General features: G+C 43.6%; 1 protein-coding gene across 1 annotated transcript; it reads right to left on the bottom strand.

Annotated features, from left to right (window-relative positions):
* Nucleotides 1-26,278, bottom strand: LOC115481530 (keratin, type I cytoskeletal 19-like). The gene is made up of 8 exons (XM_030220738.1): nucleotides 25,759-26,278; nucleotides 18,137-18,219; nucleotides 7,548-7,704; nucleotides 5,652-5,813; nucleotides 5,216-5,341; nucleotides 4,862-5,079; nucleotides 2,325-2,347; nucleotides 1-754 (listed from the first exon to the last, which is right to left on the bottom strand). Exons 1-8 carry the CDS (start codon nucleotides 26,212-26,214, stop codon nucleotides 657-659), a joined length of 1,323 nt encoding a protein of 440 aa, XP_030076598.1. The 5' UTR covers nucleotides 26,215-26,278; the 3' UTR covers nucleotides 1-656.
* Nucleotides 26,279-26,951: the final 673 nt, after the last annotated feature.

Genomic DNA, 26,951 nt, shown 5'->3' on the forward strand with positions numbered 1-26,951 from the left:
TTAGCAAGAGGACCCCAAAGTTAGGACAGTCGTTTGGCTGTCCTAACTTTATTTATTTATTTCAACATTTATATTCCGCACTATCGACCAATTCTACCAATTTTATATGCTTATTTAGCCAAGTAGTGGAGTGAATATCACTGCTAATCGGCTAAGTTGCCACTCTATCCTAACTCCGCTCCCAGCCCACCCCTAACCTAGCCGGTTAGGGAATGACCAGTTAGCTGTGCTATTCAGCAACACTACCCGGTTAACTGACGCTGAATATCGGCAGCCGACCAGCTCAGTGGAGTTGAACCGGGCAGGAGCCAGAGGCGTAGCTAGGTGGGTCGCCAGGAGAGCGGCTGCTTCCCCAAATGGAGTTCTTACGGCACCTATTTTTGATGCAATCTGTTGCATTTAAATTAAGCACCGGCGCCGTCAGCAGTCCGCTTTCCGCTCCCCCATGCCCTTAACCTGGCTACACTTCTAGCGAGAGCCTCTTCTGCTTGGTTAAACCCTTTTGAATATCGACCCCCAAATTTGTCTCCAGTGGAATGTCGTGATCAGCCCACAAGGATCATGTGATGGTGGCTACTCCTGTTACTTCCAATGTGCAGCGGGGGGAGGGGGGGTGAGAGGTTGCAAACAAAATCCCACTGCACTTCAGCTTCTTTTTAATAGGTGCTATGGTGGACCTGTTCCCGAGAGGACACAATCTTCCCATCGACATGTTCTTCAATGATGGTGCGGACTTTACGGGTTGTCTGTGACACTGCCGAAGAAGAGGAGAGGAGATCAAGCATTAGACTAGGTCAGATGACACAATTACAGAAGGGAGCTAAAAGATTACCATTTCAAAAATGACAAAATGTTCAAAGTAATAAACTTCCACATTTATGGGGAAGGGATGTTCTGCTCAGATATTCATCGATGTCCCTTATCAGTTGCAAAATCAGAGAACATTCAGAAGTTGAGCTGTTCACCGTCACCCAAGGAAAGGCAGAATTTCAAACACTGCACAGTCACAAAAACTGGGGAAACCAATCCACACCTCTCTGTGCTTTTCTTTAACGCTAAGAGGCCCTTTTACTGGTACCCTAAGCCCTAACGCAGGCTTAGAGCGCCAAAAAATGCTTACCGCAGGAAGCGCTAAAGCATCTTGCAGTAATTGTCCCTTTTTTCACACGCTAACCGCATGGTATTTATTGTTTTCTATCTATTTTCTGGAGGGGGAATAGCATGGGAGGGGAATGGGCGGTGATGCGCCATTCAGCTAGTGGACTGACATTAGCACATGCTAAGATGTCCTTTTACAAAGGCGCGTTAGCGTTTTTTATGCCTATGATTGCAACTAACTAAATTAATATGCTGCCGATGTTTTATATAAGCAAAAAAGCAATACCAAAATAAGTCATCAATAAATAAATATAGTGAACTTTAATTTCTATGACTTGAAGACCTCAGTCTAGCAGAGCCACTGAGCCTTGTTATCTTAAGCAGCCACTCTCCTATCGTCACTGGTCTTCTTTCAAAGTATTTTTATGCAAAAGTATTTCCTTTGAAATTTCTCAGATGATCCTACTGGATCTTTTTGCTTTTTAAATACTTATACGTATTAGTCATATTAACTTAACTTAACTTTAAAGTATCAACTTCAGGGGTAGTTTTCTATCCGACATGACATCATGTTTCGCTTTACGGCTGTGTCATGAAACCATCCCCAAAGAAATATCTGTTACTGCACCAACAGCCGCTGGCTCAGCTTCGTAAACAGAGGGATAAGTTTTGTTCATTGTTTTTAACATTTTTGCATGGTTCTGCTCCTAATTACATGATCCCACTTATTCATATATCAGTTAAACATTCGAGACCTGACTCAAGGGGATTTTTAACACTTCACTATCCTAATCCAAAAAGATTGTTTATAAGACTTTTTTTCAAATACAATATCAGGCTGCAAGTCATTGGAATGAGCTTCCAAGTGCATAGTAACATAATAACATAGTAGATGACGGCAGAAAAAGACCTGCACGGTCCATCCAGTCTGCCCAACAAGATAGATGTCAGGCAAATTATGGGAAATTTTGAAAATTATTGAAGACTTTTATGTTCAGAAAGTATGTGGTGCAGTGGCTTGAGATCCTGGGGAACTGGGCTCAGTTCCCACTGCAGCTCCTTGTGACCCTGGGCAAGTCACTTAACCCTCCATTGCCCCCGGTACAAATAACCTTAGATTATGAGCTCATTAGGGACAGAAAGAACTTGCAAAAAAATAGTATATGTAAACCACTTTGACTGTATCTACTGAAAGGTGGTATATCAAATTAAGCACCTGTACTTACCATCTTTCTTACCGGAACCAATCCTGAAAAGCAAAAATAATTGGGTTACATCTAAGAACATCCATCTCAGAAAGCACAGTTTCACTTATTTTTGGTGCTAGATGGCCTTATATTCTCGGGGGGGGGGGGGGGGTGAGGTAAAAAGGGTTATCAGCCAACTCCATGGCATCCAGACAAGCTGAGCTGATCCTGCTTTTACTCCAATGCATCGATGAACCTATAGCGCTGATTTTCTTGGAAAAACTGGATCAAGCCTATAGATGCATTGGGAATGAATCCAAGACCAGTTCAGCCTGTTCAATGAACATATGCCCAACTAGTAACTAGGTTCTTGTATGCAAAAAGAATATTGCTCAGCCTCTAAAACTGAACAATGCATAAATCAGGTTAATGTATTTTACTTTGAAATCTAAACACTGGGACTTCATTGGCAGTATTTCAACCACACAGTTTGTGTTTGCATGTTTTGTATTGATCTGACAGCCTGTAAGCTAGATCAAGCCAACTTCCTGAATGGCTCATGCCCTCTTTGCCCTTATAGATTGAATGCTGAATGCGATCAATTCCCTCCAGTCTCAGGCCCCCTGATAATCAGCCAGCATTGGGCTGCACCGAATATTCAATGCCGGGTTATATCCGGAGACCGGCATTAAATATCCGGTTTCATTTTTGGCCACGGCAACAACCAGTTAAGCCAATATTCAGCGCTAGTTATGCGCTTAGGAGGAGATTCTATACATGGCACCTAAAAAATCCGGGCTGAAATCAGTGCCAACTTTTCCTATTCTGTAATCGGCACCTAGATTTAGGTGCCGATTATAGAATACGCTTAGTTGATATTTCAGCACCTAAATCTACATGCATCCATTTACACCAATGAAAACATTGCGTAAATCCTGGCATGTAGATTTAGGTGCACTGGGCCATATTCTATAAGTAGGCATGTAAATTTCAGAACGCCCATGAAACACCCATTTCCCCGCCCATAACCACACCCTTTTCTGCCTGTACGTATTAGAGGTTCAACGTACATCATTACAGAATACACTTAGCGAGTTGTCCACCTAAATTCTAATCAATGCCACACACACACTACTCAAAAATCTCCGTGGTGGTCTAGTGACAAATGCTTTTGACAGCACCTTTCTGCGCTTGTTCTAGGTGCTTACTGAGTGGCGACTTCTGTGCATCAGCTGTTAAATTTCTGTGCATCTCATTTGCATGCTAACCCCGTTGTGCATCGGTCACTGTTTGCAACTCGGGAAGTTCACCCATGGATGCCATATTAATGGCAGCCTTTGTGCATCGGACACCTAGTTTGACTTGCTAGAGGTCTATAAAATACTGAGTGGAGTAGAACGGGTAGATATAAATTGCTTGTTTATTCTTTCCAAAAATACAAGGACTAAGGGGCACACAATGACACTACTAAGTAGTAAATTTAAAACAAATCAGAGAACATATTTCCTCACTAAATGAGTAATTAAACTCTGAAATTCATTGCCAGAGAATGTAGTAAAAGCAGTTAGCTTAGCAAAGTTTTAAAAAAAGGTTTGGACAATTTCCTAAAAGAAAAGTCCATAAGCCATTATTAAGATGGACTTGGAAAAATCTACTGCTTATTTCTAGGATAAGCAGCATAAAATCTGTTTCTCTCATTGGTGAACTGCCAGACATTTGTGACCTGGATTGGCCACTGTTGGAAACGGCTTGATGGACCTTTGGTCTGTCCCAGTATGGCAACACGTATGTTCTTATGCAATCTAATAGTACACTGAATCCATGCTATAAGAACAGTACAGGCAGGTCTACTGTCTCTGCAATTTAGCAAATTTAAACTTTTTTTAACAGCCACTTGTGAAATATTAAGCAACATTACGAAATACCTACTGTAACTGAATGTAACTCACCTTGAGCTACTAGTGAAAAGACATGAGCTAATTTCAAATAAGTATATAAGGGGTTATTTTACAAAGGTGCACTGAAAAATGGCTTGCGGTAGTGTAGGCATGGGTTTTGGGTGCGCACCAATCCATTTTTCAGCGCGCCTATGAAAAAGACCTTGTTTTGGGGAGGGGGGCGAAAATGGACGTGTGGCAAAATCAAAATTCCCACATGTCCATTTTGGGTCTGAGAGTTTAACGCCAGCCATTGACCTAGCGGTAAAGAATCCAGGTGGTAATGGTCTATGCGCGTCAAATGCCACTTGGCACATGTCCGTTCCGCGTGTCCGAAAATAAAAAATATTTTTCAGATGCGTGTATATGATGCGCACCAAAAATAAAATTACTGCAAGAGCCACGCTGTAGTCGGGCGGTAACTCCATTTTGGCGTTCGTTGGTTGCGCGTAGATGCTTACGCAGCTTAGTAAAAGGACCCCTACATCATTATGAGAGCAGTTCTATAAAGAGGCACCTATGTGGGCCCTTTTCTATAAAGTAAAAGAGGCCTAAATTCAGTTGAAAATCTTTATAAATTTAGGAATCTAATGTAGGCACTGGGCGTTTTTTAAAATTGACTTTCTTGTGTTTACATACGATTCTTCTCCGTCCAGAAGGCGTCGGTAAGTGGCAATCTCCATCTCCAGCCGTGTTTTCACATCCATGAGAATCTTGTACTCATAGCTCTGGCGTTCCATGTCAGACCGGAGATCTGCTAACTGTGCTTCTACGCTGGAGATGAGATCCTGAATCTGAGAGAGTTGCATGCAGTAGCGACCTTCTGTCTCTGCCAGGGTGCCTTCAAGTGCAGCTTTCTGAGGAATGAATAAGGATGTTGGAGAAGACTGTAAGGTCATGTAACATGTAATATACAGGAAGAGCACATGCTAATACCCAGGATGCCTATAAAGCACCATGCAGTGACCCATCAGCAGAATATGAGCCATGTACCATGCTAAGCTGTGTCTGCAGCTCAATCTCCAGGCCCTGTAAAGTACGCCTCAGGTCTGTGATCTCGCTCTTGCTGGTCTGTATCTGTTCTGCATGTGTGGCTACTTCCTTGTTCAATTCTTCACTCTGAAATAATAATAATAATAATAATAATAATAACAATAGCTGACACATTTCTGCAAAACCTTGACATTTCAGATTTGACAACAGCTGACTTAGAAAAATCAGTTTTGTTGGGTTCAAGCTACATTTTACAATGATGCCTGGATAATTCCTAAGCTTCTGAATGAAGTTCAGATTATCCAGTGAAATCAGACAAATCTTTGTTTTATGCACCATGTATAATAATAACAACAATAAAAATAAGGCACGTTAAAAAAAAAGCTTGTGGTGTTCAAAACTTATTTTCAGAATTGAGAAGTTCACAAGATCATACCTTGCTAAAGAACCAGTCTTCGGCATCCTTACGGTTCTTCTCTGCAATAGTCTCATACTGGTTTCTCATTTCAGCCAGGATCTTGGTCAGGTCAACGGACGGAGCAGCATCCACCTCAACATTGACTCTGCCACCCACTTGACCACGGAAAGCATTCATCTCCTGCACAGACACCACAGACAGAGACATGTGATGTTAGCTTTGGTCTTAAAGATTTGACCTGAGATTAGAAGGAAGATCATTTAGAGCATCCAAACTTTGTATTATGCAATAGCCCATCTGTGTATCATCTCTAGTTCTCAAATGTCTTGAGTACATAGTGTAGTGGTCATCAAATCACTACACAGAGTTGTTTGAAAGACCACGGTCTTACAGGGGTTCTCAACCCAGTCCTGGGGACATGCCCAGTCAGTCGGGTTTTCAGGATATCCACAATGATTATACATAAGATAAATTTGCATGTATTACCTCCATTGTATGTAAATCTATCTCATGCATATTCATCTCAGGCATCCTGAAAACCCAGTGCTTCTTTTCTAGAAAAAAAAGGTGCCAGTACTCATGCAAAGCCAACCTTAGGGGGCGCAGTAACCAGGGTTTTGTTTCAGCCAGTGCAACTAGAAAGGCCCACCCCTTAAAGGGGGGCCGATCACAACCAGGCTGAAGGCCCATGAAGACGGGGGGGGGGGTGGAGAGGGAATAGAAGGAGAGCATTGGGGAGTGAAGGGTTAATGGGAAAAGGGGCGGGTAAGGAGGAGTAGTGAAGAAGGGTGGGATAAGAAAGAACTGCGCCATTTGGTACTCAGCAGGGAAGGGATCATTGCTGACCCACCCACCCGCCCATGTGCAGGGGGATAGTTGTCACAGCGAGGCGTAACCTATGAAAGTTATGTAACGATAGCGCTGGGTACACAGCACCTCAGTGGATAACATGGCGAAGTGTTAATGAGCTGGTGAAAGTTGCAATACTGAGCAAATGGTATGCCTGCATGCTAGCAGGCTTAGAGAAAAACGTGGACACGGCTAGTGTCCTGGCTTCGATGGCCAGGGGGCCAATAGCTTTGGGTTAAAGTGATAGGTGCATCCTTATACTGGATGCATCTAATTGACATTGTGTGCTATAGCAGACAGTACTGAAGAGGGACAGGGTGCTTTGACGGCACAGCCTGTGGTAACATAAGAAAGAAGGGCTGTGTACTCAGGTGAAGGTGATGTTTATTAGTGGGTTGATTATGTTATGAGTTATGATAAATACAATGTTAAGGACCTGGCTGCAGCCTAAATAAAATCCACATTGTCAAAGTAAATGGCTTCTGGTGTAGTGCTGGTTATGGGAGTGGTTGTGTCTGAGTGAGTGCCGAATGCCCGTGTTGTGTATGCAGCCATGGAAGGTGGCTGCTGCTGAATCTGAGGCTCTTAGGTTTGAGGCTGGCTGGTGCACCAATGGAAAAAGAAAACAAGCTGGGAGATTTTGAGTGTGAAATGTAATGGGGTGGAGAGGGCATTTTTGGAAGGCACAATAAAAGATGCTGGTACTCCATACTGGTACAAAAATACCTGACTGGCTAGCTGTGTCCCATTGACTGGGTTGAGAACCCCTTCTCTAATATCGTCTGATGATTTAGATCAACAACTCGGAAGATATTGTAATATCGATACATTGCACAAATTATCTCACTGACTGCAATACCAACAGTGGGTCATTCAACAGAAACAACATTTATTGTAAATTAATTAGTACTCTTGGCTTGCACTATGTTCAATTATATTTACCACATTTCAGCTAGTCAATGAGTTTTCTCTCAAAGTTTAACAGTTCTATGTAAAATGTTGCAAAGTTCATCCATTTGTTTTTTTATGCTATTACTAAATTATGATGTGTTATGTGATGTTTACCTCTTCATGGTTCTTCTTCAGGTAAATCAATTCCTCTTTCATGCTCTCAATTCGCATCTCCAGGTCTGCTTTGGTCAGGGTCAGCTCATCCAGAACCTTCCGCAGACCGTTGATGTCAGCCTCCACACTCATACGGAGGGCTAATTCATTCTCATACCTTGAAGAACAACAGATGATGGGGTCAGAGTGTGGACATCAGTTGATGCTCTGATTGACCTCTCACGCTTTCCTTCACCCATTATCTGTCATTTGTAATTCTTTTGCATTTGTTATGAGTTACTATATAGTACTTGTTGGTAACAGCCATAAATAACATAAACATTACCTAATTCTTCAACCAACTCTTCCTACTTAACTGTTTTGCGCTCCTAACTCCTACCCTAGCTCACTGATAATAACAAACATTAGACCAAGTGATGCTCTTCTTATGGATAACATTGACAATTTGTGTTGGTTTTTATAAAAGAACACCCTAGAGGACAAGGAAAGGTATTCTCATCGTAAAATTTGTATTTCATTTCAACTTGGTACCCTGATTTCTTTCTCCCTTTTTCCTTGTGTAGACTTGATGTGTAGAGGAACGATGGGTTTCAGTCCAGAAGGGGAGCTCTCTCTTCCCACTGCATTTTTTATTCATTTGACACATTTATATCCCACATTATCCCAAACAAGTTTGGGTTCAATGTGTCTAACAGGAAACAATTACTACAGTACAATGCAAGTAATGTGAGCATAGACAAGAAAAGGACAATCCAAACAAAACAAAAAAGCAAAACCAAAATAAGATACCTAACATGCTCAAGAACTAACAAGCCCTAGTGTAGGTGAGGGATTGATCAAATAGAAATGCTTTCAGCAACTAATGAAATAGTAGATAATCAGTAATGTATCTCAATGCATTTGGCAAAGAGTTCCACATCTTAGAAGCCTGGTAGGTAAAACCTGCAGTATGAATAGCTGCAGGGCCAGCCCAAGGCAAGATGCCACCTGAGGCGGAGCTAGAAATGCCGCAGCGCCCCCCAGATGAGATGCTGCCCCCCCCCCCCCCCCCCCCGGGCTGAGATGCTCCCCTTCGCGGCATTTCCCGGCAATGGCAGCACTTCCCATTCACTGCCCTGCTTACATCAGAGAGGCAGCCACAGGTGCTGACGGCAGGTGCTGACGGCAGGGCAGCGTATGGGAATCACTGCTGCTGACAAGTAACGCCGGGAAGATGTCGCCGCTGCCGGGTAACACTGGGGAGATGTCACTCCTGAAGAGTGCTGCCTGAGGCCTCTGCCTCAGGTGGCCTAATGGTCGAGCCACCCCTGAACAGTTGTATAGTGAACATTCTTACAACTTGATAGTGAAGCATGAGATATTCCCTAGACGTAGGAAGAGCATTTCTTGAAGGCAGATCTATCAGGTTCTGCATGTAAGTAGGCAATAAGCCATACAAAATTTGGTAAACAAGTACACAAAGCTTAAAGGTGATCTGAGAATTTATTGGAAGCCAATGCAATTTAATCAGGAGAGGAGTTGCCCTAGAATAGCGGGGAACTCCACACACAAGGTGGGCAGCGGTATTCTCCCCTGATGGTAATTTCCTTCTTTATTTCTGTAGTCTAAACTGGCATTCCAGTTTCATGGCCCAAAGCCAGGACTCCCTCCCTCTCTAGCAGTTCAGCCATGACAAGGTGCCAGATGCCAACACTTGGCACCAGTTGCTGAGGTGAGCAAAGCAAGTGCAGAAACCACTGGCCAAACTATAAACTTCTCTCTGCTGCTTACCTACACCCTTCTTCAGTGCAAAGTGCCCGGTTTAATTAGTACTTACTCTTGTTAGAATGTAGAAACTGTACACAAATGATAGAAGTTTAGGGGGAAAGCTATAAGACTAAAGCCAACATTTACACACCCCTTACACAGGTAAATATTTAGATTAATGGTAGTTTTGTGCACATGGTTGAATATAGGCATATAAATTTATTTACTTAGATTTTGCTCACACCTTTTTCAGTAGTAGCTCAAGCTGAGTTACATTCAGGTACTCTGGATATTTCTCTGTCCCACGAGAACTCACAATCTAAGTTTGTACCTGAGGCAACGGAGGGTTGAGTGACTTGCTCAAGATCACAAGGAGCAGCAGTGGGATTTGAACTGGCCACTTCTGAATTGCAAGACTGGTGCTCTAACCACTAGGCCATTCCTCTTCCACCTAAGCACTATTCTATAAATATCCATTTAACTTACATCATGCGTTTTTGCAAAGGGGATATACACACGGGCGTAGCTTGGGTACAGCATGCGCAGGGTCAAACTTATGCACATAAGTTATGGCATACTTTAAGTATTACAGGTATCGGCAGCACTTAAGCACTAACACTTTTATCAGTTCTATGACCGGTGTACATGCTTGTACCATAACGTTAAGTATAGAGTAGAGGTGTGCACAGGGACATAATCTGGTCCCCATCCCCACTCAATTCTATTCCATCTCCACCCCATCCCCATCATGTTGCTACTGTCCCCACACCATCCCCACAGTTTTCTTTCCCATTTATGTACCCATCCCGCATATAAAAGGTCTTCTAAATTCATCAAAATATAAAATGCATCCTATAAATTCGTAAAATCGCAAAACACAGATGCTCGTTGACACGCTCCTCTCTGGGGGGGGGGGGTCAAGTGATGCTCTCATGCTGAGCAGGCGCTCACTAACCGGCCTCCTTTCTCACTGCAATTTATCGGCATCATTCAAACTGTTTTTGGCCCCTCTTGAGCTCTATCACCCCAAACAGCTGCTTCACATACATTATAGTAGGTATCAACCTGAAACAAGACTGTCATTCTGCGGGGTATGACCACCAAGGGAGCCCAGTGGGAGCAGCAAGATGGTGACAGGACAGGTCCTGCAGGTCACAGTAATCCTGGAAGAGGAGGCGGTCCGAGAACTCACAAAGCACATGTCTGCTATCTTAGATGATAAACTTGCAAAGTTGCATTCCTCCACAGAGGATATCAAGGAGTGCTTGGATCAGCAAGGTAATTGTTTGCAAGGCCTGGGGGAGCGAGTTGCTGGTCATGCTACTAAACTGGATGACATGGAGGAGCAGCAGGCCCAAGCAGCAGAGGACAAATACCAGCAGTTGTTGGAAAAAAATGAATGACCAGGAAAATCATAGCAGGAGAAATAATATTCGCCTTGTTGGGCTTCCTCAATCAGTCCAAGATTCAACTGTTACTAACTGGCTCTCTAATGCATTGGAGATGCCACCAGAAGCAGTCCCACTTTCCACTGAATGGGTGCACCATGTTGGGATGCGGCGGGCTGATGGTGGGAACGCGCCAAGTTATTACCCACATTCTAAATTATGCTGATAAAGCCCGATTACATAAGTTCATAAGAGTAGCCATACTGGGTCAGACCAATGGTCCATCTAGCCCGATATCCTGTTTTCCAAACCATTGCCAAGTCAGGTCACAAGTACCTGTCAGAAACCCAAATCGTGGCAATACTCCAAACTACAAATCCAGGGCAAGCAGTTGCTTCCCATGTCTGTCTCAATAGCAGACTATGGACTTTTACTCCAGGAATTTGTCCAAACTTTTTTTAAACCCAGATATGCTAACCGCTGTTACCACCTCCTCCTGCAAAGAGTTCCAGAGCTTAACTATTTGTTCAGTGAAAAAATATTTCCTCCTATTTGTTTTAAAAGTAGTTCCATGTAACTTCTTCGAGTGTCCCCTAGTCTTTGTACTTTTGGAACAAGTAAAAAATCGATTTACTTCTACTCGTTCTACACCACTCAAGATTTTGTAGACCTCTCATCTGTCTCTTTAAGAAGCTGAAGAGCCCTAACCTCTTTTGCCTTTCCTCATATGAGAAGAGTTCTATCCCCATTATCATTTTAGTCGCTCTTCTTTGAACCTTTTCTAATTCTGCTATATCTTTTTTCAGATTCGGTGGGTGACCAGAACTGAATGCAATACTCAAGGTGCAAGCACACCATGGAGCAATATAAGGGCATTATAGTATTTTTGGTCTAGTTTAAAAGCTGCTCTATCTCCTTTTTCAAAGTTGGATGTATATAAAAAGCAAAGAGCTCAGGAATATCATGGATCAAAAATTTTGATCTTCCAATACTATTCTACTAAAGTGTCAGAACAGCGGCATGCACTAGCACCATATTGCACGCAGCTGTATAATAAAGGGATTCTTTTCTCATTGTAATTTCCTGCAAAGGTACAAGTCCACCATGAGAACAAAGTTTTGATTTTTACATCTCCTCCCCAGGGCCGCCGAGAGACTGCCTCTGATTCTTCTCATTTTGGACATTTTGTTGGTGGTTCGGCAATTGGTTGCACCTCAACTACAGTTTGATCCGTCACCAGTTTTTGCAGTCTGTTTATAGCACTTTTCCACCCTTCCTTTTAATATTTTTGTAAGTGATGTTGCTGAAGGACTGCCTAGTAAGGTATGCCTCATGGTGGATGATACCAAAATCAGGACAGACACCCCTGATGGTGGAAAGACCTAGCGAAGCTTGAAGGATGGTATGGAATTTGGCAAAAACCTGATTGAATGGTACAGTTTAGGGGTTGAAGAACTGTTGTGCAAAAAAGAGGAGCAGGACTTGGGGGTGAGCATATGTGATGATCTTAAGGTTGCCAGACAGCGATGGTGAAAGCTAGAAGGATATTTGGGTGCATAGGGAAAGGAATAGCCAGTAGGAAAAAGAAGGTGATGATGCCTCTATAGAAGACTCTGGTGAGACCTCATTTAAAGACTGATGAAAGGATGGGGCAGGCCGGGAGTACCCTACCCAGGTAAAAGAAAACCCAGTACCGGCAGGGAAATGGGCCGTCTCTTTGCATCATTAGAGGAGATAAGTGACACTGAGTTTGAGGGCCGTCGAGTCAAATGCGCATTCTCATTAGCTTTGCATGGTGCTCTGCGAGTCAGTGAGTTGGTGGCTACGTACAAGCATGCCCACCATGGCATGTCCCTCTTAATACGTGACGCGGCCATTACAGCCGCGGCAACTGACCTACTTATTCACAAATCAAAATGGATCGGAACGGACATGCCCTGTCCTGAACCTTTAAGCCGACTTAAAACAAAGACCAAAGACCAGCCTGCTGATTCATACACTATGTACAGTACCCACTCATTTAGGATTAGGGCAGCTACGGCAGTGGCAGCGCTAGGAGTGTCCATAGAGGCCATCAAAAGACTGGGCCGATGGCGACCTAATGTATATAAGCGCTACATCAGACCCATCTAGTGTATACAAGCGGTACATTGGACCCATTAAGGCATCCACAGCAAAGTGATAATGGTTGCTTGCACTGTGCTAACATGTTGCTTCTGATTATATTCTGTTACAGGTATCCATATCCAGAATGAGCTGCAGCGGATTTGGATATGCGGTCACTCATCACTTGTATGTACATTGGGCACAGGGAAAGGCGGTGGGCGCATAGAAGGGCAGCAGTGAGACCGAACAGTGAGAGCCTGGGTTGTCAGAGCGATAGAGGAGCCAGGGAGATAGAGTAGCCATAACAGGGTATAGGTAAGGGAGGGAGGCTTCAGGCATTCTTGTGTGCATTAAAAGTCATACGATCCCACATGACTTGCGAATAGATACAAGCCATAGCGTTAGGGCATGACCGCAGCCAGGAGGGGTGGGGGACCACGGCAAACGAGGTGTCGTTGCCGTGGCCTGTGGCGTTAGACTACAATGTTTACGCACAGCCAGCAATGGGTACACAGCAGCTTGACACATAACAGTTACAAGTTTGGGGTAACTACTGCTGCAGAAAGAGTTGTGTGGAAAATTATCAAGTTGATGCAAATGGTAGGCTTGCATGTGAGCAGCCTTGTTATAAGGAAACAACGTGTATACAGCTTGTCTCCTGGCTTGGGCGGCCGGGAGGCCTAGAACGTCATTTTGTAAATGTGGTAGGTGCCTCCTTCAACGGGAAACAACGTGTATACAGCTTGTCTCCTGGCTTGGGCGGCCGGGAGGCCTAGAACGTCATTTTGTAAATGTGGTAGGTGCCTCCTTCAACGGGAGACACCAAGTGACATCGGGTGCTTGGAAAACAGCACAGGGGGCCACAGGAGCTTGGTACGGCTTGGCCTGTGGCCCAGAATATGCAACTACGTGTAGAAGCTGTGTACCCGGGTAGAAATGCATGCTGGCATAATGATTAGTAGAAGATGTAATGTAATTTGTTTAAGTTGTAACAATTTTGATGTTCCTGGCTGCGGCCAAAATAAATCCAATTCTATCGAAGATACGGCTTGTAGTGTGGTATTGAAGGGGGCGGGGGTTGATACGTCTGAGTGTGTGCCGAATGCCCGAGTTGAGAACCAGGCACACCCATTAAAGGGGGGCCGACCACAACTGGGCTGAAGGCCAGCAAAGACAGAAGTGTGGGGGAGGGTGCAGGGAGGGCCCAGCTAGAGAGCAGAGGTAGTAGTGGGAGGGAAACAAGGGGTAGCAAGGGGAGGGGGCAGGAAAAAAGGGGAGGAGCAAGGGAGGAGGAGAGAGGAATTTGAACTGCACAGGAAGTCCTTTTGAATTTGGAAGCAGGAGAAGAGCAACGCCCACCCGCCCACCCACTTGAGAGGCAAGCTTTGTCGCAGCGAGGCGTTAGACTACAATGTTTACGCACAGCCAGCAATGGGTACACAGCAGCTTGACACATAACAGTTACAAGTTTGGGGTAACTACTGCTGCAGAAAGAGTTGTGTGGAAAATTATCAAGTTGATGCAAATGGTAGGCTTGCATGTGAGCAGCCTTGTTATAAGGAAACAACGTGTATACAGCTTGTCTCCTGGCTTGGGCGGCCGGGAGGCCTAGAACGTCATTTTGTAAATGTGGTAGGTGCCTCCTTCAACGGGAAACAACGTGTATACAGCTTGTCTCCTGGCTTGGGCGGCCGGGAGGCCTAGAACGTCATTTTGTAAATGTGGTAGGTGCCTCCTTCAACGGGAGACACCAAGTGACATCGGGTGCTTGGAAAACAGCACAGGGGGCCACAGGGGCTTGGTACGGCTTGGCCTGTGGCCCAGAATATGCAACTACGTGTAGAAGCTGTGTACCCGGGTAGAAATGCATGCTGGCATAATGATTAGTAGAAGATGTAATGTAATTTGTTTAAGTTGTAACAATTTTGATGTTCCTGGCTGCGGCCAAAATAAATCCAATTCTATCGAAGATACGGCTTGTAGTGTGGTATTGAAGGGGGCGGGGGTTGATACGTCTGAGTGTGTGCCGAATGCCCGAGTTGATACTTCTTCGTGGAAAGGGTGGAATGGCCTCCTGGTGGAGGTGGTGGAGATGAAAACCGTATCTGAATTAAGAAAGTTTTGGACCAGTACATAGGATCTCTAAGGGAGAGGAAAGTATTGTACATTACATGTATGGCAGACTGGACAGGCCATATGGTCTTTATCTGCCTTCATTTTTCTATGTTTCTCTGTTCGACTCATAGATTTAAATGATCATTCAGCCTTGGATCCAGCTACGCTGCTGCCAAGTATGTCTCTGTAATGGTAAAATAGCAATCCAGGTGGTGATTATTATTATTATTAATACATTTGTACCCCGCGCTTTCCCAAACATGGCAGGCTCAATGCGGCTTACATAGCAACAATATAAAGAATTACAAATTTGTAAGAAGAATATACAGTTTGTAATGAACACAAAATTAATGGGGTTAACAGATAAGTAAATTAAATATGAGGGATTGGATGCAGAAGGAATTGAGCGTATAGGAGGTAGGTGTAGGAAGATAAAAAGGAATGGATATATGGTAGCAAAAAGGATAATGGGAGCATGGTCCATGTAAAAACAGATGTCAATAAGAATCATGTGGGCAAGTTTTGGTTAGGTTGAATCGTTAGGGTAGGCTATCTTGAAGAGATAGGTCTTCAGTGCTTTCCTGAAGGGCAAAAGGCCGTTAATGGTACGGATAGGTCTTGGTAAAGCACTCCAAAGCTGGCTACCTGAAAAGGAAAAATTGGATGCGTAGAGGGATTTGTATTTAACACCTTTGCAGTTGGGGAGGTGTAGATTAAGGTAAGTACGGCTGCAAGATGATTCTTTAAGGATGCTGCCAAATGGCTCTCTGAGCTTGCAATTGTCAGATGCTGTTTCAACTGATATTTGTTGGGACCACCTGATCTATTGAAGGCTTAGTATTTTTTTTTTTTTTTTGTTACATTTGTACCCTGCGCTTTCCCACTCATGGCAGGCTCAATGCGGCTTACATGGGGCAATGGAGGGTTAAGTGACTTGCCCAGAGTCACAAGGAGCTGCCTGTGCCTGAAGTGGGAATCGAACTCAGTTCCTCAGGACCAACATCCACCACCCTAACCACTAGGCCACTCCTCCACTGTTGCTACTATTTGAGATTCTACATGGAATGTTGCTATTTCACTAGCAACATTCCATGTAGAAGTCAGCCCTTGCAGATCACCAATGTGGCCGCGCTGGCTTTCTGCTTCTGTGAAATGTGGCCACGCAGGCTTCTGCTTCTGTGAGTCTGACATCCTGCACGTACGTGCAGGACGTCAGACTCACAGAAACAGAAGCCTGCACAGCCTTCTACATGGAATGTTGCTAGTGGAATATGTAGAATCTCCAATAGTAACAACATTCCATGTAGAAGCTCCAATAGTATCTATTTTATTTTTGTTACATTTGTACCCTGCGCTTTCCCACTCATGGGAGGCTCAATGCGGCTTACATGGGGAAATAGAGGGTTAAGTGACTTGCCCAGAGTCACAAGGACCAAAGTCCACCACCCTAACCACTAGGCCAGTTCTTCTTTGGCCCTTTTCAAATGGAACCATACACCATAACGTCTTCTGCCGGCAAGGAGTCATCAATTGCGCACAATTTGATCAGGAACTGCTTGTTCACATCTGGTTCAGTGCAATTGCATGCAGCTCCTCCATTTTGTCTGCTATAGAATTCAATAGAATGCTGTTCCACTGAGTTGACATACACTCCTTGAGCATTTTCCTCAGTGAACGGTTTACTTTTGTTCATTAGTGAGTGTAACCACCTCATTGCACAATGCTATAAGCTCACTTACCTCACTGGGGAGGTCATTTGGATCAACTTCAGTTTTTAATGGCTGGAGTCCATGAGAGAGTACAAGACTGAGATTATTACCTGTGCGACCTAGCCAGACATCATCCTTTCATATTAGCTGCATTATCAGTCACATAGATGAGACTAGCTCGGTGGAGATTGTACCTGCCAAAATGCTCGAAACAAATAGATAAATATTCTCGGCAGTTTGTTTATCAATGGTCTCCCTCATTGCCAAAATTGCTGAACCCACGCATCTGTTTCTATTAATGTGATTTTCTATTTGATTTTTTTTTTTTAGCTGAGGTGTTGGTGTCAAGTTTCCGAGTAGAGGTGCATACAGGTGTGGAGGAGTGGCCTAGTAGTTAGAGCACTGGTTTTACAATCCAGAGGTGGCCAGTTCACATCCCACTGCTGCTCCTTGTGATTTTGGGCAAGTCACTTAACCCTCCATTGCCTCAGGTACAAACTTAGATTGTGAGCCCTCCTGGAACAGAGAAATATCCAGTGTACTTGAATGTAACTCACCTTGAGCTACTACTGAAAAAGGTGTGAGCAAAATCTAAGTAAATAAATAATCTGATCCCCATCCCCTCTAGCCTCCATTCATTTCCAATCCATCCCCATTCATTTTTGATCCGTCCCCTCTCATCTCTGCGGTAGTAATGACTTTTTTATGTTTATGTTTATTTATCAATTTGATATGCCGCCACGCAGAATCTGATCAAAGTGGTTTGCATTATTAAAAACAATTTATTAACAGCAAAGGAACACCATTTCATAACAGGAAAGAGTTCTCACACACACCCTAAAAGGGGAGTAAAAGAGGGAAGCTCAGGCAAGTCAAGAAAAAGCAAAACTAGGGTAGGCTATTCACTATCTCACAAGACCATCAGTGCAACTTCAGTGGGAAGTTTAAAAAAATCATAATTTTGTCCCCATCCCCACAGATTTCCATGGGTTTTCGATTGTCCCCATCCCCACTCACACCAAAACTGACCTGAACTCTGGAATTTTCAGCCAAAACCAAAACTTTCTGCACCTCCGAGCTGCCCCTGACCACCCCCCAGCTGCACTGCCACCACCACCACCACCACCACCCTCCCCCAGCATCAGTAGGCCTTCCCCAGGACTACCATAACAAGCCCTAGTGGTCTAGTGGCCTCTTCAGGAGCAGGAAAGAACCCCACTCTTTCCTGCCCGCTGCTCTGCCCATTGCCACCACCTCTGCTTTAAAATGGCTGCCGAGACTTCCTGCGGCAGTCTCAGAAGCTTTGGTCAGCCTCTAGTTACGGGCGAATGTACCTGGTTAAGCTGATATTCTTTGAAGGAAAGAAAACACCTATGTTCCTTTATAGAATAAGATCCTACCACGTACCCTCCAGATGCTTAATTCTAGTCACTCTGTTGTAGGATTGCCCCCTTCACATGCCAATCTGAGCCTCCTTTTATTCAGTCTCAAAAATAAATTCCAGTGTTACCAACATGAAACTTACTTGGTTCTGAAGTCATCGGCGGCCAGTTTGGCATTGTCGATTTGCAGAAGGACCCTGGCGTTATCCAGATTAGCTGCAATAATCTGAAAACCAGGGAACAGCAGAAGAAGTTATGGTCAACCAGTCATAACATAAGAGGGACTCAGAAGGTGCACAGCGATTAGGTTATCTTGAGATGTCACTCAGGCTGCAACTATCCCAGATTTTCAAACTGCTCATTCAAAGCAGTGCAGGAAGGAGACAAGGTCTAGTTACTAAACTAAGGTTTTGCAATTAATATGTGATAGTGGCTACATTTAACATGCAGTAACTGCAAAGCCTCCACAGTAAATTTTGGGAGAGTTTCCGTCACTAAAGGGAAAGCAGTCATGCTGCTAACTTGGGGCACAGATTTCTACCAGACATTAATGGCACAGCTTATAATGCAAAATACAGTTAGATGCAGGGCTTTTTTTGAGGGGGTACTTGGGGGTACTGAGTACCGGCACCTTTTCCACTGTCTGCTAAACTTGACCCATGGTTCTCGTATTTTAATGAAAGAGCTCAGGTTCTACATACAAATTCTGCCTTGTCATAGATTCTATGACTGGTTGCAAGGGTCCTGGCTATTGTGAGGTGAGTCCCTCAATCAGGGCCGCCGAGAGACTGGGCCAGGCCCGGGACAAGGCCGCCCCCAGGGCCCCCCCTACCCGAGGTCGCCGGGCCCCCCTCCACCCGCCACCGGGCCCTCTCTCCACCCCCGGGCCCTCTGCACTGACCTTAAGTGCCTCACCTTTGAAAGCGCAGCAAGCAGCGGCAGACCACTCCTTTCTTCCATGTCCTGCCCTCGCAGAAGTTACGTCAGGCGAGGGCGGGACACAGAAGGAAGGAATGGTCTGCCGCTGCTTGCTGCGCTTTCGAAGGTGAGGCGCTTAAGTTCAATGCCAGGGAGCGACGGAGGGTAGGAGTGACGGACTGCTGTGGCGAGCCTGGGGAATTTTGTCCCCCCTGTCCCCCCCTCTCGGCGGCCCTGCCCTCAATGATCACTCCACCCCTGAAGGGTGGCCTGGCATTTGAGTACCGGCACCTTTTTTCCTAGACAAAATGCACTGGTTAGATGTACCTGCACTGTGTTATCTGCCACATTAGAAATTTAGGGGCAATTCTGTATCTGGGTGCTACAATTGAAGCGCCCACATTACATGGGAAAAGAGCTATTCTATAAGAGCATTTACATCTCTAAATTTAGGTGCACCCAGTTATACCATGTCAGTAGCAGGCATAAATCACAGACCTAGATGCAGCACTTTAGTGCATAACTTACAGTATTCGGTAATTTATTTGTGTAAATGCTGGAGACCCCCCCCCCCCCCCCCCCCTTGAACACCCCTTGCATTCACATGCTAAGGCAGCTAAATCACACTGAGCAGGTCAGGAGCAGATATTCAACAGCTCTCAACCTGACAGTATACTTATTAACCACTACTGCAGCACTCACGGGTGAGTGCTGGGGTGGAGTCTGGGCAGAGCCAGGAATTATTGTTTATTGTAACAGCCTTATATTCTGCATTATCTCGATAATTCTAATGATGATTACATTAAAAACATGCATAATTGTAAAATAATAAAAATAACAATACAACATCATAATCACATCTATAAATCCATAAAATAAACAAAAAACACAGGATGCAAACATTTACAACAGATCATACCATAAAGTTAAAAACTCATCAGACACCAGAAATACATCAGTCTCTTAGCTGTCAATATCACTGCAGTTAACCGGGTGAGTAGGACCACACAAACAGCAGCCTTAACTTTGCCCACTTAGTTAAGCAGCTATGGCACTAAATATCAGCCAAACCCGTATAGCTTCAAGATGCCACCAGGCTTAATAAGAGAGGAGCCAGCATAACATCAAAAACGTGAAACCGACCTGTTCTGCGCAGCTGTTATATTGGTCAGAAGAAAATTAACTATCAGCCACTGTATCCACATTGTCGTTGTTCATTGTTATTTTATCTCAATTATAGTTAGAAATATGCCGGCTTCTGCAGCACACAGATGTGCACAGAGGAAGTATCAGAACAGAATAATATTTCATCGGTTTCATGTTCTGAGAATCAGGTGCTCAGCATTCACAGTTTTTATTTTTAACTACAAAGGTTGTTTTAAAACTTAATTAGTTAAAACCTGGGAGCACTTCAGAACTTTTTGTTTCCCTGTGCCTAGATCAAAAGAAAAGGATGGTAGGTGGGAACATTCTTCTTTTGTTTTATGGACTGCAGTGGTATATTGTAATGATATTATTTTTATTAGTACTATTTAAAAGAGAGATATTGAATAATGAGGAACGCTCTACCTTCATGCAGAAGTCCAGAGTCAGTTTAAATATGCCAGTTCTGTTTTATATATTTATTTCAACTTAAAGTCTGTTTGGATGTAAATGCAAGCAGCACACAAAGTTATTTTCAGTGAAAAAGAAATCTTTTGCATGTCTGCTATGTAATTATTCCTTCACTGTTTCATTATTGCTACCAAGTATTACATATTATAGGTATTTGCTTAATATCTTGATGGCTTTAATTCATTTATCCAGACCTTACATGCACATGGTATTGCTTTTTAAACCCAAAGGCGAAACCAAAGGCTGGTTGCACAATTAGGTATAAACTGTGTTGTTTCTGACTTTATTTGTTTTGGATTGCTTTGGGTCCTACTGATTTGCATATCTGCTGTCTAGAATTCTGGAAAATGGAAAAGAGGAAATAAAAATAATTTTGGATGTACTCTGTTGAAGTTGTTGTTTACTTTTGCAATGTGAGTATGGATGCCTGTTCTGGTGTGTGCATATGATAATGTTTGAATAACTGTCTGTACTTATGGCAATGATTTCTGAAGATGTGGCATCATTAAAGGACAGACCTTTAAATGCCCAGTTGGGTATATATGTTAATCTCAACATTGATAAATATTTCAAACATATCCATCGACTTGCTCCCATGAAGTTATTATTGTCCAGAAAGAAGAGAAAAGAGTTTTCAGTTTTGGCACAATATAAGTCATCACAAGAACAAAATATCAGAAAACCAATGGACTGCATTATAGTCCATTTAGTTAAGTTTCAACAAATGAGAGATCTGCATGAAACTAAACGGTGTAGCCAGACCTCGTTTGGGAGTGGGCATGAGCCCAAACTTGGGGGGCACATTTTGTCCGACCTCCCCGTTGTTCTCGACCTCCACCATAACCCCACATACCTGGGCTGGCAGGGGTCCCCAAGCCCTGCCAGCAGAAGCTGTCCTGCGACAATATTCGCCACCGCGCTGCCTGCCCTGCTTTCCTGCCCCGGTGCACATACTCGTTTTTAGAGAAATTGAGCATGCGCGAAGCTCGCACATGCTCAATTTCACTAAAAATGAGCAGTCGCATGGGGAGGGGGAAAGCAAGACAGGTAGCATGGTGGCAAATATCACCGCAGGAAAGCTTATGCTGGTGGGGCTTGGGGACCCCCGCCAGTCAAACCAGCAGACCTTAGGGGATTCCAAACCCAAATTGGAGGGGCCCAGGCCCCCAATGCCCCCCATGGCTATGCCACCAAATATGTATTTTTATTTTGACTTACAAAACCACTTGTCCCTGAAACATGCTCAAAACGGAAAAATCCATTTGTGTATCTAAAATGCAAACCTCTACAAAAGAGATGAAGTGAAGATATGATTCCATGTGCCCCAGTGAAAGGAGAGTTTAATTTTACTTCCCATTTCATTTCAATATAATCCATCTTAATAACACCAGGCTTCCCAAGGCAGATTACAACAACAGTTAAGATGAACCCATCAAGAAACAGGATATCCTCACTGAGATCTGGCCATGTATTACTGTATTGTATAGAACAGTGTAGAAAAATGAGCACAAAATACAGAGTTTATTACTGTTGTTTCTTCTAGCTACAATAATTTTTAATGCTATTTTAATGATTTTCAGTTTTATTTCATGATATAGATCTACATATAGGAAGCTTTACAAATAAATAAAAAAGCTGTCAAATAAAAATAAAACACATAAGCAGTTATAAGCATTTGCTATTATTTTTATATAAAAATATCTTTATTGTCATCATAAGTAAAAATAAAGGCATATAGTGCAACACTGAAATCCACAATGTATGTGGATTTCAGTGCAAATAACAAAGCAAGCTCTGGATATAACCCTCCCCCCCTTCACAGACCCCTCAAAAACTCTCCAAACCCCCCATCTCCCCTTACACTCCCCCCCAATCCCCTCCTAACAGAAAGAATGCAAAACTTTGGAGGTTTAATAAAACAATATAAACCTCACGTTTACTACTGTTTTCAATAGCGATAGCTATTGTTTTGTTCTGACCAGTATGGTGTCAAGCTCTGCCCACTGCCTTCAACCCAGATAATGGGCCAGATAGGCTCATGCCACCTCCTGTCATTAAACCTCCTTGGTCCCGCCTATGTGGAAACAGGAAGTTACTTCACAGAAGGCGGAACGCGGCAGCAAGAAGGACCCGTGGCCGGCAGAGCAGTTTCAATCACTGCTGCAGGGTGGAGGTGGAGGTAGCAGTGGAGTTGGTGACAGCAGGGCCCTGAAGATTGTTTGCCCTGGGCCTGGTTTATCTCTCGACGACCCTGGTCTAACTGTTGCTGACCTTTATAGAATTTCCCCCACAGTGTTCAGTACGGAAATGAGTGCTCACTAACAATTAACATTCTACAGTAACTCTTAACACAGTGGCAGTAATTTCAGATTTGACATGTGCCTATAATGCTTGGATGATTTATTTATTTATTTCCTCCCATGTGCGTCCTTTCTGGCAGTAATAGGCAGTTGGCGCTCGCCAACTAGTTGCCGTGCACGTAACGCCTAAGCCTTTACTGCTAGATCAACAGGTGGCGTTAAGGGCTCAGGCCAGTTTTGGACATGCGCCGGTTTCAGTTACCACAGGCCCTTTTCCCGTCCCATTTTTAAAAAAGCCCTTTTTTGCAGATGCGGTAAAAACTGGCCCGGCATGCCCAATACACTACACTACTGCAGGCCACTTTTTACCGCAGCTTAGTAAAATGACCCCACAGTTTTGTTAGTGAACTTTAAACACCTAAGATGCTTTAGTAAATTGGGCCCTACTGAGTTTATTTATTTATTTAGGTTTTGCTCACACCCTTTTTCAGTAGTAGCTGAAGGTGAGTTGCATTCAGGCTCACTGGATATTTCTCTGTCCCAGGAGGGCTCACAATCTAAGTTTGTACCTGAGGTAATGGAGGGTTAAGTGACTTGCCCAAGATCACAAGGAGCAGCAGTAGGATTTGAACTGGCCACTACTACTACTACTGCCACCTCTGGATTGCAAGACCTGTGCTCTAACCACTAGGCCACTCCTCCACTGAAGGCAGTGGGCAGTTGTCTGGGGCAGGCTGGTGTCCTGGGAACTTTCTTTTCTTTGCCCCTCTGCTCCTGTCCCCCATATTCTGAACTAGTTCTTCTTTTTGTGTTAACAAAATACAAGATCCTAAAAGTAAAGAAGTGATTGCAATACAGGAATAAAAGAGAGACCTCATGCCAATCATCCTGAAACAGCTCTAGTTCAGGATCTCATGTCATTCTGTTTCTTCAGTTCCATAAAGCAAATGACAAAAAAATTCAAAAAGAATCATTTTATCTACCTTAGAGCATCATGTCAAGGATAGGAATCACCATGTGAAGATGAGACCGTCCAGGGCCTCTGTCTGACTTTTCCTTCACTTCCACTTTCTATAATCTCAGGCTGCCAGTTGAAATCACTTTCTTTCTGCAGAGTAATCATTGCATCTGAAGCTCAGGATGTGTAATTTGCGGTGCTCTCACTGTCCAATGGCATCAGCTCCAGCCAGAACACATCCTGAGCTTTGCTCTTTATTCTCACTGCACCTACATAGTGAGTAAAAAAAAGTAATTTTAACCTGCAAGCTGAGCAGATTTAACCTAGAGGAGGGATAAACACCACACACAGCCCGTCTAAAGGTGTTCCTTTTCAGTACAATGACAAGACAAGTTGAACATGAAGACTGATAAATAGGTGACCACATGTCCTCCATGTCAAAAGAGAGAGGCTGAGCTAGTCCTGGTGGTTTAACCTCCACTGCTTGCAGGGAGATGGTGGCAGTGGGGGAAATTTCTTAGGGAAATCAGAACTTCATCTCCCAGACTTGGCCCATGCCTTAAGCTTAAGATGGAGCTATTCCATCACCCAAATGATCATAGATTAAGTGACTTTCTGTCATCTACAAAATCTTCAGTACTAATTGGCAATGTAATTAAGGGAAATGAATAGAACAGGTAATTGTGGAATTGGTATAATCTCTCTTTTCTAAGCTTATTTTGAGGGCAAGGGTTGCTGTCTGAAGCTTGGATAAACTAGTGTGGTTATTATGTTAATTCACGTTAAAGGAAGAAAAAGTTTTTTAACCTGAGAGAAGTCAGAACTCTATTGCTGGTCCAATAAAAAGGGATCACTTTATATTTTGATTTATTAACTGTTTGAAGCTTGGTTTAAACAGCATTAAAGACACCAGGTTTTTTCATTGTCTATATCTCAGGATCCTCTATTTTGCCTGCAGCCCCCTCCCCAAGTGTTCCTTCTTTCTAACATCTTCTAAACACAAGCCCTTAGTCCCAGAACATTTCACAATTCGATGCTCCATTACAGAGCCTCAGGACACTGATGCAGAACCTCTTCAATATAGTCATTGTTCTCCTTGTCTTCAATATGTACACAAGTTGCAACAAAGTTCAATCAAAGCATATGTAACTGGCTTGAATTTAAAAGTCTTTACTGATAGTGGCACCTTCCAAAAACCAACTCACCCCCCTGTACCTGTCTGAAGCAGGAAAGTGTGCAGTGATTCTCTCTCTCTCTCTCTCTCTCTTTCGCTCTCTGCAAACTCAGCTATATTATAAGACCAAATTGGACTATATGCTACGACCGTCAGTAACTGGAGAATCAAACATGCCCTCTGAACATTATGTAGCACAGTGGGCTGCGTCTCTCTATAATCAAAAGTTGTATTTTTTTTATTGGAGAAACATTTGCATGAATACATTTTGAGTTGACACAAACACAACTGTTCTCTTTTCCGTGTTCCAACTCTTCCACTTCAGGAGAAAACCTGTTACTATAGTAACTAGTGACATAGGAGATGACAGCAGATAAAGACCTGCACGGTCCATCCAGTCTGTCTAATAAGATAAATTCATAGCATATGATGCAATTCAATATAACATATATATTCTTGATCTTGATCTGACCTTGCCATTTTCGGGGCACAGACTGTAGAAGTCTGCCCAGCACTGGACATACTCCCCAACTACTGGAATATTGTCCATTGCAACTGGACCCATATAATTAGAACATTCATTTCCATTTCACTTTGCAGCCTATCAGAAACAGAACCAGAATGTTACTATATATGGGTCTGAACTTCTCAGCAGTGAATGGAGAGACCTGCAGCATGCCGTGAAACAGCTGAATGACCTTCAAGCACCTTGTAAGCATCTCTGACTAGAACATGCTTCATGCCCTTCCTATCTAAGCTACATGCACAGAGTGAACAGCCTGTGTGTCATTGATGTCATACCTTGCTCTGTAGGTCTTCAATCAACTTGTAGTATGAACTGTAGTCACGTTCTGGTCCTGGACCTTGCTTCTGGTACCACTCACGGATCTGGATTTCCAGTTTGCTGTTTGCCTCTTCCAAGGAGCGTACTTTGTCCAGATAGGAAGCCAAACGATTGTTGAGATTCTGCATAGTTTCCTTCTCCCCGCCAGGGAGAAACACATCCCCACCACCAACACCATAGCTACTGATGAAATCACCACCATAGCCATTAGAAAACCCAGCACCTAGCCCTGAGACCAGTCTAGATTTGGAGGCTGAGACACCCCTGCCTCCAGCTCCTCCAAACATATTTGGAGCCCCATAGTTTTCTAGATGAACTGAGGAAAACCTGCTTGGACCTCCTCCAAATCCACCCAACCCCATTGAAGACCCACTAGTGGAAGAAGTCTGCCGGATGCTGTAGGAGGTACTCATGGTGGAAAGTAATCAAAGCTACAGCACCCAAAGCTTGGCTCAGTCACACGCAGTTGATATGACAGTGAAGTGTGGACTTTCTATGCCTACCTCTTCTCCCTTTATACCTACAACCACGGGCGTTGATTTGTTCAGACAACTTAATTCCTCAAGACATTCATCAGCCTTTGGAGTTCCTGCCAAGTTTTCCAAAAGATTTTTTTGTTTGATTCGCTCATCGGTCTCTGAATATAAAACAGAATTGCCTCATTTCTCTGGAAACTCTTTTCTGGAGGGGAGGGGTTAGTTGTCTCACCTTTTTTAAACAAAAGGCATTCAGTATGAATCAGAGACGTAGAGGCTTTTTGCCTCTAGGCTATGGTTACTTCTATTGTTGGATATGAGAAGGATGCTTTCAGACTCGCCCTGACTTCTGTTCAGAGCAGCAGTCTATACCCTTGGATCTTTGTGTAATGGACATAAATGGAATCATAAAGCATTCTAATTAAGCCACATAAAAGAACACATTCTAACCCAAACTCTCTTCTTTCTTAGCTTTAGAAGGCCATTGAAGTGGGTGACTACATTACTGCTTCCATCAGAAGAGCACAAGCCAGTCTCTTCTATCCCCTCTCACTTCCCTACCTCTTCCTGCTCTCACCCCACCGCTCAGGAATATTCTATTCAACCTAAAGAGATCAGAACCCCTTGTTCTAGGACCTGGACTAGATCTACATTCTCATGGTTCTCCTTCTGAA

Source organism: Microcaecilia unicolor, chromosome 12, assembly GCF_901765095.1.
Source record: "Microcaecilia unicolor chromosome 12, aMicUni1.1, whole genome shotgun sequence".
NCBI lineage: Eukaryota > Metazoa > Chordata > Amphibia > Gymnophiona > Siphonopidae > Microcaecilia > Microcaecilia unicolor.